The 14,265-nt window shown below is 41.2% G+C and overlaps 1 protein-coding gene across 1 annotated transcript; it reads left to right on the forward strand.

The window, feature by feature from the left end:
* The first annotated feature begins 7,845 nt into the window (after positions 1–7,845).
* On the forward strand, positions 7,846–9,799 carry LOC139714380 (ciliogenesis-associated TTC17-interacting protein-like). The gene is made up of 3 exons (XM_071626086.1): positions 7,846–8,028; positions 8,634–8,799; positions 9,542–9,799. The coding sequence occupies exons 2-3, from the start codon at positions 8,674–8,676 to the stop codon at positions 9,797–9,799; spliced, it is 384 nt and encodes a 127-aa protein (XP_071482187.1). The 5' UTR covers positions 7,846–8,028; positions 8,634–8,673.
* The last annotated feature ends 4,466 nt before the right edge of the window (positions 9,800–14,265 follow it).

The raw sequence follows: 14,265 nt of genomic DNA on the forward strand, positions 1-14,265 counted from the left end.
TGCTACATGAACAGTGTACATACATGTATACTTTTTGATATACCGTAAAGTTCCGTGTATACGACGCACCCGTGTATAAGACGCACCCCTACTTTCGGACCTAAAATTAATAAAAAAAAAAATTCCACGCAAATATTGCGTGTGTCATACATATTTTTTCAGCTCAAAATTTCCCTAGAATGCAGCATGTATTTGCTCTATTTTTCGTTTCCTTTTATGCTTTCTTTTAACGGTATTCATCGGACATCGGCAAAATATGGAAGACGCAAAATGCGAGACTTGTCTCGGTACTCACTTGCTATTGTTTCGCCTTTCAATCGTGGTACATGTGTCATGCATATCGTACTCATGAGTGTACAGTACGATCTTTGCTATCATACATGGCAGAGGGTGTCTCACATATTGACGCATGTCAGACTGGAAGGTTCATTACGAAAAATAAGAAAAACATCAACAAGTGTAGCAGAGGGATCATACGGCGAGACGTACGGTGCGTACGGTAATTACACTCACTGTTGTTTCGCCCGGAGGGATTACCAGTACTAGTAACACGTGTGTCTCTTGTACCATGCTTGTATGCACAGGGCTAGCCTTTTGCAAAAGGCAGCTCGCTATAATTTCAGCACACGCACACAGAGAGCAATGGACTTGCACACACAGCGCGCAACGGGCAAGCGCGCTACGATCCGATCGCTGTGTGCACGCGAGTCCTTTGCAAAAGCCTCGATCTCTAGCTCTGCAGCAGCTGCTGCATGCCTTTGCCAAAGGCTTGCTAGTTAGTCTGCTAGCTAGCTACACAGTGTAGCTGTGCTATCCTAGCTGGCCTCGTGAAATGAAGAGCAAACGAACGACACGGATATGCATGCATGCTTCACACATCGTTCATATTTACGGTGACATAGTGTCGATCCTACTCCATATTTTACAGCTTTTGTCTATGGCCATATTGATACTAGTCCATTGATAAGTTTTACGGTATTGGTAATTTAGTAATGATACCTGTACATCGCGTATTCCAGCTACTAGGTTGGCTGTTGGTAGCTTGGTAGACTGACATTGGTAGCATACAGCAGTGCTGTTACAGCTGTTGCCTATGGCCAGATTGATACATCGTTACTGCACAAGGCGGATCGTAAGTTTATCTCGTATTTGCAGCTTTTGTGTGTGTCCCGATTGAAAGATCGCTCATTTATTCGTAAGTTTTAGTGATTACTTACCTTCCAAACGTCGATGGGCATACATGGCCCCAAGTTGGCCTTATAAAATTGGGTGTACATGACAGATTTTTTTCCGTGATTCGACTGTACCCGTGTATACGACGCACCCCCGATTTTCAATGTTTTCTGACGAAAAAAGAGTGCGTCTTATACACGGAACTTTACGGTACTTGCGTAGCGTTGTAGTGTTTAAGTTTTGATCCATAGTAATAATGTGTTTTGTGAGGTCAACAACTTAGTTGCCAAATATATTTTGTGTGAAGGAAAAATGAAGCAAGGGCCAATTCAGATTATACCTCACTGAAAGTACTGTAAAACGAGGAATGTTCGCATGCATTTTAATTTCGCGAATTTCGCGAGCGCCAAGATTCGCAAAATTAAAATGCACGCGAAATTTCTTGTCTACACTATATGCATTGAACGCCAGTGGCAATTCGCGAAAATTTCATGCCACGAAAAAGGCCATCGGCTCCAATTCGCGAAAATTTCGTGCCGCGAATATATCATGTTTTACAGTATAATCTTCCACCTTGTTTTGCAAACACGGATGATGATGATGTCTCCTACCTTTTCATATTCTGTGCCTTGGAGTCTGAATATCATTATATCATGAAGGCATACAATGCAAATCTTGCTACCAAATCATGTCACTATCTTCTGTAAGGTTATTCAAAGATGCAATTGCAAGAATACTGCCAGAATAACTTTATCAACAGTAAGTCTCAGAAATTAAATGACTACATGACTACTGGTATAAGAGGAATAGAGGAATTCTACCCTTTTTCTGTAGAAAGCTAAGACATCTCATGCTGGTAGAATGGGGGTATTGGTTTAAGTTATTGGGGCACATTCCAACAGTATTGCATTCCTCATTCTGGTTAGGTTGGGTTTTAGGGAGTTGTTTTGCCTTTTGTCAATTACCCAGTTGCAATATGTTTGAAGTGATTTTATCATTCTGGGCTATCTTTTAACAACATTGAATTGACGGCTTAAAAATTAACAGGTTTGACTCCAAACCCCCCTAATTAAAAGTTTGTAAAGGGGGCAAACTTTTCACCAAGGCTATTTTATCAGCGGCATGAATAAGAGTCACCCACAAGGTCCCCACAATCTGAGGCGATTCCTCCGAGTTCAGCCCAGGGGGGAAAAGCACGGCTAGACAATCAACCTAGGCGCAGACAGGTCGGTGAAACCATCAAAGCAGTTATCGAGAGCAGGAAGAGTGCATGCAGCATCAAAGGAGAGGGGGGATGTGTGATCACCTAGAGAAAATTGAAGATGTGCTGAGGTTGGAAAGCAGGATGGCACGTGAAGTATTGGAGAAGGGCAGTTCATCGACGCCATGCCTTTTTTTTTCTCTCTCTCTCTCTCTCGCTCACTCGCTCTGTCTCTCCTTGACCAAACCTTGTAAACAAGCTTCGAGCGCATAGAATAATATCATATTAGTGGGGCCGTGCATCACAGTCATAGGAGCATCATATCTCAGCCGGCAGAAGAGAAATGAGGTGCAGAGAAGCAATTTTATGCCACTGCCTCAAGGCTCTGGGAGGCATTTTGGTTACCCGTCCTACCAGAATAAATGCATTCAGTTCATATGGTGACTCCAGAGGATTTTTGTTTTTGTATTATTGCCCTTTATTCTCCAAATTGATACTAGTCTTTTAAGGTAACAACCCTGTACCAAGCTATAGAATTGTCTCTAGAGGGAACAGGCAATTAGTATCGTGTATCTCAAAATATACGATCAGTGGCATGAGTAATTGATTAATAGAATTGTGTTGTGCAAAAGATTACAGAAAAAAAAATGGCAGCGACAATTTCACCTGTGCTCTGTTGAAAGTGTTTTCAGAAGTTCATTCAATGCTTTTTATTGGGCATATATTTCATGCTTTCATTATGATTTGGATTGACAACATTTCTAAGAAATCACAACACCTTTGCCGGATAATGTGACTGATAAATTGTATCTGTACAACTGTTTATGGAATCTGGTTTGTCTGACCTTAAAATGCCTTCTCCATTCACAATGAAACCTTGCAGGAATTAAATGATATTGTGTCAGAGGATTGGAATATATATATAGAATCATACCTTGAATAAGAACATGAAGTTGAATGAATGAAGTTTTCTGATTTTGGCACACCACGCACTCATTAATGAATGATGTAGGATGACTAATGCAGAGTAAGCAGTTTGGACATTTATGAAAGCATGAGCTGCAATCTGAAGATGTGATTAATATCAAAGCATTATTAAATGATATGGAAGATTGTGAATACTCAGCGGTCTGATATTGATAGAGCCTTATAGCTACATTATTTGAAGTGCACTCAACGTGCCTTTGTGCCAGTTCAGCATCCTATAGCATACACTGCATCTCTGCAGTGTGCAATCGTAGCTGAGTATTCAGACCTCACAAACGCTTCAATATTCTTCCTTTCCATCAGTCTTTGTCTTCCTCGTCCCTCCCCATCGTATCCCCCCCACCACACCCTTCCACACTGTACCCCGTCTACTAGTACACCGCACCGTTTCCACACCATACCCCTCTTCACTGCACCCCCTCCCCTGCACTCCCTCCCTATCGCACCCCCTCTCTACTGTACCCTCTCCCACCACGCCCCTTCCACACCTCACCCCCTCTCCAACGCATGCCCTCCCCACCACATCCCTTTTCTAATGTATCCCCTCTCTTACATACCCCTCCCACCATACCCCTTCCACACCTCACCCCTTCTCCACTGCACTCCCTCCCCACTGCACCCCTCTCCCATCTTTCTCACCATGCCAATCTTTTTTCTCTGTACCCCTTCCTCTTCTCCTTCCCCATCTCTCTCTTTCCATCTCCCCTCTCTCTCTCTCTGTCTTTCTGTCTGCTTTCTGTTGCAGTATTTCTCTTTTTCTCTCTCTCTCTACCTTTCCGTCATGCCACTTCTCGATCCCTGATGAGCCATGAAAGGTAACAAGGTGTTCATGCATTACTGCTGCAATTTGAATAAGCCAAGCGACTGACGTTTGAAATTAGCTCGGCCCACTTCTCTCCTGTACCTCTCTCACTCCTTAACTGAAGCGTTTGTTATCCGAGGCTTAAAGGAAGTGTAGCCATTTTTGTTGACAAGCTCTCCACAAATCCACAAAATTTCTTCTGATGATGACATTTTCGATGGGATGAGCATCTGTCAATTCTTCGCCATAAAGATAGAAGTCCACTCAATGAAATATAATAGGAAGATGAAATAATACAGAAACAGGAAAAAAGTCAGCTTACCATATACTTTTGAATAACACTATTGTGATAACTAAGATGAGATATATATCAAGTATTTTAAGAAACTAAAAAGGGAAACTGGAAAAAAAGAACAGAAATACTGTCATTAGTACTCGTCAGTTAGACACTGTAATAGGAAACGTAGGTGCTTAAAGCTCATGTTACTCTGGTACCTAGTGACATCAACAAATGCAATGTGATTGCTAATATCAAAGAGGAGCCCAGCAACATAAACCAAAATACTTGTTGTGTTGTAATAAAGTTAGATTTGCAGTCAAAAAGGGATAATTCTTTTAAATTAAAGTGTCTTTTTCCCCTCTTTGTAAATGATAGTATATTCCCTTGGTGTTGATGTTAAACACCAGGCATCAAAAGTCAAAGTCTGCTTGGCACAAGCATTGTAAGTTGTGAATGTGCAATCAATGTGTACTAGTTCTGCTCCCAACCATTGTATGCAACTCAGGGTTTCCCCCTTTAAAATGCACTTATAATTTGTGTTCAGGTGTCTGGCCACAAACGACTTCAACATCTTCATCCCTGTTTTATGGGAAGTTGTAACTGCCACAAGTTGTTCGTGTTTTTTTTTCCAACAAAAACAAAACAAAAAGGAAACCAGTCTGATGTAATTTCATCAGCACCCAGACAGATCCGTGTAATTGCAAGTCGGCCTATCTTCATCCTACATGTTCAGAAATTGACTTTTGCCTCGGTGCTGTCTCAGTAAGATGTGAACACACAGCTTCTGCTCAGTGTTCTCTAACACCCTGAGCATTTGTTTGGGTTCTTTGTTGTTGTTGTTGTTGTTGTTGTTGTTGTTGTTTTCTCATTCATGCTTTTTTGTTCAATTCAATTCAGTTCCTACATAAGGGGCACATATTATTGTATAGCTGTTAGCCCCCCCCCCCCCCCCAATCCCTATCCAAATCTGCCCTTTTGGGGCTCTCGTCGATATCTCTGTGTCATGCTTTCCCCAAGCAACATGGACTCCACGCTGGGAAAGTGTTGATGGCTATCCGGGGAAGCATTGTGCCATGCGTGAAGAACATATTGCGGGAAGTCGGGACCAATACACCACAAAAACAAGAAATGGCCGTGTCAACCGGTTGAGTGTGGTCTCTGCATCTCAGCTGATGGGCTCAGCCAATTTCTTTGTGTGTGTGGCGGTAGAGAAGGGAAAAGTTCCTTTAGGGTTTGTGATTGCTGCTCTGCTGGTATGCTAACTCGTCTCATTTGCACTCACCAGAATTTGGTCTTCCCTGTACTTTGTGTCCTGTCAGGCTCAGTCCAACCTCGAGCTGGGAATCTTTACGATTTGCTTGTCCCTGAGATTTAGTTCATCTTGACATTATTCAGAGCCTTTCATCAAATATGCCATATCAGCAAAGGAGGTTTGGGTGGTTAACTCTGTGGACTCTTCGTGATGCTGAAACCATTTTGATTATCTGTAGACTGTGTGTCATTGGATAAAAACATTTCTGGACTTGCGAATCAAAGTATACTCATTCTACTCATAATTATAGGTGAGACAAATGTATAACTACATTGATCAATGACTATATGTCATGACTTTCGGTCTAATTTGTCAACAAGTTTGTGTTCCACCCAGATGTGAATAGACATTTGTGTTTACCTTTGATTTTTGAAGGAAAAAAAAACAAACAAAAGTAAAATCTTAAGCACTTTCTCACCACTAGACCAAGAGTGCATGTGGTGTGAAAAAGCATTGATAGTCACCTGCAGCTATTTGTGGAATATTATACAGGAAATTTTAATGGTATATGAAAGAATACTGCCTCTTTTTATCATTTGCATATAGATGAAACTGAGTGCTTAAAATGATTTTCTGTATAGAAGATACAACAGCATTAAACAGCTGTTGCTGATAGCCTTTGCCATTTTCTCAGAGATGTGATATGGACCCTTTAATGCCCGCACTGTTAGCATACAGCCTGGAAGGCATGCATTGGCTTGTGTGTTTGCAGATATGCATTATATCCCAATGAGATTACTGTATTGAAAAAGGGGGAGGAAGAAATCTTAATTGAGTTGATAGGTATTACCAGGTATTTACAGAAAACTTTCATCAGTGGGGAAAAGATATAATCACAACAGAATTGAGGTTCAACCAATGTTTATGCTTGTGTCAAGGTGTGAAGGAATAATTCGACTTGAGAAAATACAGTAGTTGATGAGCACTAGCTAGTCAGATATAAAAGTTGGTTAGAGCTTTATTTTGTTGTGATATGGGAGATGTTTACCTTGGCAGTGTGTGTGGTGTCTGTTTGTTTTTGTGGAAGACATGCGATACAGTTGGAAAGGTAATCCATTGCAGGGCAGTTGTATGATTTCCTTCTATGTCGTACAAGACAACAGCATTTCATTAAAGCAGTTCTTCATAAATACAGGAAAGGAAAGCACAGGATTGACCGTCTTTGATGTTGTTGACAGTGTTCTTGGATGCCAAAGAGTTGAATGGCTTCTGTGCCTTTTATTTCAAGGTGTTTACCATATTAAAGCTACTGATGTACGGCACAAACCCTTCAAAAGGCTTATATAACATACATGTACAAATTTACTACCTTTCAATTCTTTATATTACTCTGACAGTTTTTCTCATTCAGGTGTTGTGGTTCTGGTCTCTGGTTCATGTCACACCTTCCAGCAAGTACAGAATTTTTTTTCCACTTATTGGAACTTGATCCCATGCTGTTGTCTCGTTCAAGCCCTTATGTGAAAAAAAAATGAGACAAAGCCTCTCATAGCTTTTATAACATATGAAGAAATTGTGCTGAACTTATTACCATTATTGCATTGCTTCTTTTCATGTGCTTGTTAGACATGATATCATTTCTTGTTATTTTTTCCAACCAGTAAACACACAGGGTATACTATATTTATGGAAATGAAATCTGTCCTATTTTAATAGTGAAATAAGATTTCCAACTTTCCACTTGCAGTATTCCTGCTTGATCTGGATTTATTGGTCTATTCTCCTGTGCTGATTTGACCAGGGGGATTGAATCAGCATCATGCATTATTTTCTGTTTCAAATGTGGCAATAGGCGCAGTCAGACTGGCAAAAGATCAAGAAGTTTAAGATCGCGATCTTTAAGATCTCAAAGTTTTGCCAGTGTGACCGCAAACTTCCTGCAAAACTTCTCGATCTGTTTGCGGGCGGTGTTTTCGAAGCACGAGGCCATTGCCGTGTACAGATGTGCATTGTTACGTCACAATCACTAGCCATCGGATGTTGCACTCTTTCTTGCATGCGTACCAATGGCCCAAACTGCGCGATCTTAAACTGCTCGATCGTTTGCAAGTCTGACCACGCCTATAGAGTACAATAATGAAAGACATGTGGATACATATTCTGAGATGTGTCTTGATTTGCTTTCATCTCATTTTCTTGTGATGACAGAGGGGGCTGGATGACCGCACCCAGCGAGTCGGAGAGCAGGAGGTGACGGTGAAGGGCATCGAGAGGACAATTAACTCCTACGGCAGCGTACCGGACACGTGGCAGTCATACTTTCTCCCCGATGGGTAAGTCGTATCAGAATGCCATGTGACTACCCTGTGCCGAGACCTTTTCATTAAAGGGAATTTCTATCCTAAAATTATGTTGCTTTGTATATAGATAGAAATCTGAGAAGTAGTTCAAGGAAAATGTGAGGGGGAATCAAAAATGTTTAAGAAATCAAGTTTTACAAAAATTAAATGTGGCTATAATCTGCTCATTCGGTTGTTTGTGAGTAGCGAGGACTTCTGTATTTTCAGTAGATATACAAGTTATCATACATACAAGAATACACAATAAATTGTCATGACTGTGACTATGGGTTAGCTATAGGTTAGATATTAAGTACTTGCATACGTGTATGCAAGACATACTTTGGGTTTTTACCAAAAAAAAATTCAGCAGTGACAAAAACTCTCATTGAAAAATCCTTTAATTCACGTTGTGCGTACAGTTATTCAACCATCATACTTTACTAAACCACAACAGCATGCCGTATTTGCTGATGAACATTTGTGTATTAAAGCAAAAATGTTATAGGGATGAATCACTAATACCTAGTGCCTCCTCACATTATGCATAGTATTTCATCCATTTTACTCACTTCAGTCTCTGCTTCACCCCCAATTAGCCACCTGGCCAGCAGAGTGCACGTTGGCTCCCCCGTCACGATGCATCTACTCAGGATACCAGAGCCTCCACCGGTGGACGACAGGGAGGAGAAGCCGTCGTTTCCAAGGAAACCCCTCAACTGGGAGGAGGACATGCAGTTGTATTCACAGTTCTTGGACAGGAAGGTGAGTCTGGAAACCTCACAGGAATATAATGGTCAAGGGATTTGGTCTAAACCTTTACTTCTCCTCTCATGCAGTGTGTCTGCATTTTGCCTGGTTTCTACTCTTCCTGAGGCAAAAAATCTATCCCTTGGGCATCACTCGAGAATAACAATCCATAGTTGTGTCTGCATATATTTTCTTTACTTTTTTTTTTCAGACAAAGTCAGAAGATGGTAAAGCTCATACAATATTGTATCAAATATACCACATGTGTAGTTTGATGCCATAGTGAAGTTTTGAAATAAGGGCTCACAATAGAAAAGAAGAAATATGCTTCTTATACGGGGCATTGAACTTCTAATGGCAGTAAAAGCTATAACCTTGGAGATTTTTAGCTGTCAGAGCTAGTGCATTCCTCTGCATTGTTATGTGCATGATGTGATCTTTGACGACATCACATGATGACGTGGTTGTTTGTATACCCCATCCCAAATCTCCCCATTTGTGAGTGAGGTTTATAGAGAACAAAAGTCTGATGTCCTAGCCATTCATCGCCATGGAAACTAGTTCTAAATGACCTCACCTAGCCCAAGTGTTTATGCACCCGCTGGGTTCTAACCAAAGCTGGAACAATAGACTGGTGACATCACTTTGGAACTTTATAAGTCCTGTTGTGAACTGAAGTACGGCCAAAAGTTAATCTCATCCCCTTGATGAAGTTTGGTAACACTTTGCTTGTCCCCCTCCCCTTCCCGATCTCCAGGAGGAGTTGAAGGGTGACCACGCCACCTACATGAGGCATCACCCGGAGCTCAAGGCCCTCCTGGCAGACTTCCTCCAGTTCCTCCTCCTACGCAAGCCGGAGGACATCGTCTCCTTCGCCGCCGACTACTTCTCATCCTTCTCAGCTTCCACCAAGGCGGGCAGCGCCTACGCCACGGCCCAGGAGCCGCGCTTCACCCCCCGACCCACCTCGCCTTATAAGAAGCAGGGACCCTATAGCACCACCTCCACCCACTAGGCACCGTGCAGCCAAGCCCCCTCCCCTTCCCCCTTCTTCCTGGACCCCCCTTCCTTCCCCCTTCCCTCACTCTGCCCCCCCCCCCCCCCCCCCTCTCTGCAAGCACAAATATGCATCGGTTGTATAGCACATTGTAGATAGTAACATTTGCATTTTTTCAGCCTGCATTTTCTCATGGTGTGTCCTTGTTTTGGGCCATTTGACGACCACAGAAGGGACGTTTAGCATTTCAAATCCCAAATGTGAAATCAGAGTGTAGGCGGACGTGTTAACCACTGCATCTTAAGGTAATCACAGAAGGAGAAGTCTAGAATTCCAGATATGGCACGCTGGCATGTGTGTGGGGAAGAAATGAGCTCCAGCAACGTTTGAGAAGCAGATGGGCATTATTTACATTGCTGCATTTCAACTGAGTTAATGCCCTTCTTGTTCTGAAAACACAAAACTGGTGTAGCAGAGTATGTTGTGCATTTCTTTTACATGTCTTGTCAATGAGACAAGCATGAGGAACAATATGATGGGTTGACTGCCCTTTAAAAGAATGAAAGAGTTTCAATGGACGTGTGTGGGTTTGGGTTGTCTGTCTACATGTCGTGATATATAGCATCATGACAAATGTGAGTTTGCCAAGTATGCAAATGTGTAAAGCGATCGGCAACTTGTTTGAACCAGCACAGGAAACTAGTGCTACCCAAGGTACTTGCCAACATGGAAGAATTATTTGAGATCTTTGTTCTCTTTTGCTGTATGAGCAGTTACCAGTCATGACTGCAACTCTGACGTCCACTGAAACATTGCAAACTGTGGCTTTATACGATTGCATTTTTCTTGGAGAAACCTACTGGTGCAGTGGTTCAAGTTTCACCATTGTATTATGATGCTGTGAATTTATGTCCACATATATATCCCAATCTTTCAAATTAAAAAAAGGTTGGCATTATAGCCTCTTTGATACCATACTGTAAAAGTGGATAATTTCATGCGAGTAATGTTTTGCGCTCAGCAGGGTAAGATGAGTTTCGCGGGTTTTTAATTCTTGAGAATCAAGACATGAACTACTGGAACGTATAGCAAGCAAAAACATCTGTGTGCTTTTATTTTCACGCTGGTGTCTGGTTGCATGAAATGCGCAAAAATTTCAACACCGCGAAAACTTCCACTTTTACAGTACTTCTCCTATAGGACCAATGTAAGGCGAACTTAACAACAAGTTGCTAAAATAGTTGAGCTAACTCAAATAGATATGTAGTTCGCACGTAGTGCTGTGTGAAAGACTACCAGGGCTATTCCATGCCTTCCTTGGGCTGGACGTATGATATCTATATAATGCAGCTAGACTTAGAATAATAGCCCATCGATAGACTGAATGAAGCGGCTACTTTTCCTGTGTATACAACATGTATGCAAAGCAGTATTTCATAGTGTACATATGTAGATGGCACAAAGATTTGATATGTAGAGATTACAGAGTGGAATTATTAATATGATGTTGATGATGCATATACATGTATAGTGTATTCATAAGCTTGTACAGTGTGAAATAGAATGCCTTTATTCTGTGTCCATAATGCCTCCCTCTTTCATCCTCCTCCTCCTGTACTTCTTTCTTTTCTCTCTCTCTCTCTCTCTCTCTTTCGCTCTTATTTTTTTATGTCAAACCGCTGCCCCACATGTGTATGATTCATGTGTATCCCCTGGTATTGTCCAGACGTACAATGTGTGTCTCGTACACACTAGTACGTCAAGATGGTACTGCATTCTAAAATCGGTATGAGACCTTTGAAGCATAATGTGTTTTCCAGTTCACATTCTATCATTTTTAATCATGGGGGGGGGGGGGGGATGTGAAAGTAAGATGCAGGGGCGGATCCAGGAATTCCGTAAAGAGGGGGCGCGTTTACGAAATTAAAGGGGGGGCGCACACACCCGTCCCCCTATTTTTTCTTTTTATTTCTTTTGTTTCAAAAAAAAATAAAGGGGGGGGGGGGCGTGCGCCGGTTGCGGTCCTCCCTGGATCCACCCCTGAGATAACCATATGACCAAATGCATCATAAATGTCTGTTGGGAAGTCCTTTGTACTAAGGAGATGGATAGACCAAAGGGATGGTAAGCGATCCATTTTAGGAAGTTTTATGTGATTCAGACTATCTTAAGCTTGGTTGATAAAACTGCCAGAACTAGCTGCTCTGCCCAGAGAAATACTGTAGAACCAGAAACATTTGCAGCGTGAAGTTTTCGCGAATTGGAGCCGACAGCCTTTTTGGCGGCATGAAGCCTTTGTGAATTGCCACAGGCATTCAGTGCATTGTGTAGACAAACACCTTTGTATGCATTTTACTTTTATGAATCTTGGCTCCTCGTGAAATTTCTGAGAGTTTCATGCGTGCAAAAATTTCTGGTTTTTACAGTATCAATAATGTAACCCTTGATGAACCAATATCCAATAGCAGCACTCTGAGAAAACAGTCCAAAGCTGGTCTAGAGGAATGTGTGTCTTTCTGATAGAGTTTACACAGATCTTTAAACTAAATACAGTCGACCCTGCATAAGTCGATGGTGCAAAAGTTGAATAAGTCAAATAATAGTCGAATAAGTCAGAAGTCGATGGTTTGAGACCATTATTAAGGTATTAGGGTATTTGAGGTTTTACCCTTGTGTATCTGTATCAGAGAAAGAGGAAAAAAGGGTATGGCAAAAAGGGTATGGCCAAAAAAAAAACTGTACAAGAGTTTGAAAGAGAGACAAGGGTGTGATTGGCAGTATATTGATGTGAAGTGTTAGAGGAGCGAGGTGGTTTATTCAAATCCAGGTGGGGCATTCTACAATTGAATATGCATTGTTCATAGTTGAATAGGAGATGGATATGAATAAATCTGTAACCGTAGTCGACTGGACTCATAGATACCAAAGGAAGTAAATTTTGACTAGTCTGCATGCTCTGTTGTATATTTCATGAGAGATTTGTTGTTTTTTGACAGGGAAAGTGAAAGAAAAAGGTGTGGACTCTGTGATCAGCATGTATTCACAAAGATGTAAATGCACATTGATGTAGTGAGAGATGAGAGTACCCAATCAGATGTACATAAATGAGCCGGGACTGTCACATAAAAAACCATAAAGGACAGGTAGTATTCAATGTTAACCTGTTGAAGACTATAGTGTACCAAGTACATGTTATCCTCGGGCAGGTGTCGATGGGAAATGCATGTTGTAGCGAAATCAGTTCATCCTCAATGAGTTTAACAAGTAGTAAGTCATAAAAAACAACAATGTATAATTCCCTGGGTAATGTCCTGTGTTCCATGAATACTATTTGTTTGAAAATAGTAGGGAGCAACGTTTCCAGGTTATAGATATTTGGATTGTAGTTCTGTTGAGGCAGAAGTAAATACAATTTTGTTTCTCCTCGTGGTCGTTGGAACAATTACTGGACGAAGTTTCATCTTTTCAGGTCACTGACCACTGCCAATTGTCGAATCAGTATCATCTGAAGAAAAATAAATGAGAACAAAACATACTTCGGTAGGAAACAAGAGTTGTTAAGTCAAATGTTTTGATTTCATGTACTTTTGTTTTGTAAAACCGAAATCAATGATAGTGGCAGCAAGCGTTAGCTTTGTGCAAATACAAGCCAATAATACTGTGAAGGCCTCTGTCTGTCCCATGCTCTTGAGTTTGTTTGAAAGAATTCGAAAGAGACGTTGGATCCACATAGCATGTTTCTCATTCTCTTGATGTTAATGAGATGGAAATTCAGCTTTAGTCCTTTCTTCTTTGATGATGGTTTTGTATCCCTGCTGGTCTCTAATTCTTTGTCCAAATGTCACCCTTGGACAACACTTTGCGGAAAATTTGATGGGCAGTGATAGGGAATATTGTTGCCTCAGTGCAGTTGTCGTCTTGTTTTTTTCCTCTACAGACCTTTCAAACATGAGTTTACCTCACCCTGTAAGCTGCCAATGGTGTAAAATGTGCAGGGGTGAACAAAGCTAATGTATGACCTCTATGGTGCAAGTGTGTCACGCTCTGTGGTCATTTCATTGAGGATGCAGAAATGAAAAGTCTAGCAGGGAACATTGTGTTTGACTACCTTCAGGCTCTACTAACATAGGATTAAAAAAAAAAAAAAATCTCAGACAGGGTTGATCAGAATTGTGCCAGTTTTGGCTCTTGTGATTGTTTCAGTTGATTTATTTCTTTTGTGTATATGTGTGTGTGTGTTTTTGTGTGTATGTGTGTGTATGTGTGTTTGTGTGTCCCTCTCTCTCTCTCTCTCTTCAGCTTAGAAACTGTATCTTCCTACTGTAGAGCTGAAATAAACCCGACAGAATTTGCTCATCTTGTATTATACTTTGTCTCAGTGAGTGTCTTCTTTCCAGTGTTTGTGACAGTAAGAGATGAATGGGCTGCTTTGTCTTTTTTTATCTCCTTTTTGTGTCAATATAATCTATATCCAACTGTCAAAA

The sequence above is a fragment of the Diadema antillarum genome, unplaced genomic scaffold, assembly GCF_040938485.1.
Source record: "Diadema antillarum isolate AM-2024a unplaced genomic scaffold, OU_Dant_1.0 seq00002259_RagTag, whole genome shotgun sequence".
NCBI lineage: Eukaryota > Metazoa > Echinodermata > Echinoidea > Diadematoida > Diadematidae > Diadema > Diadema antillarum.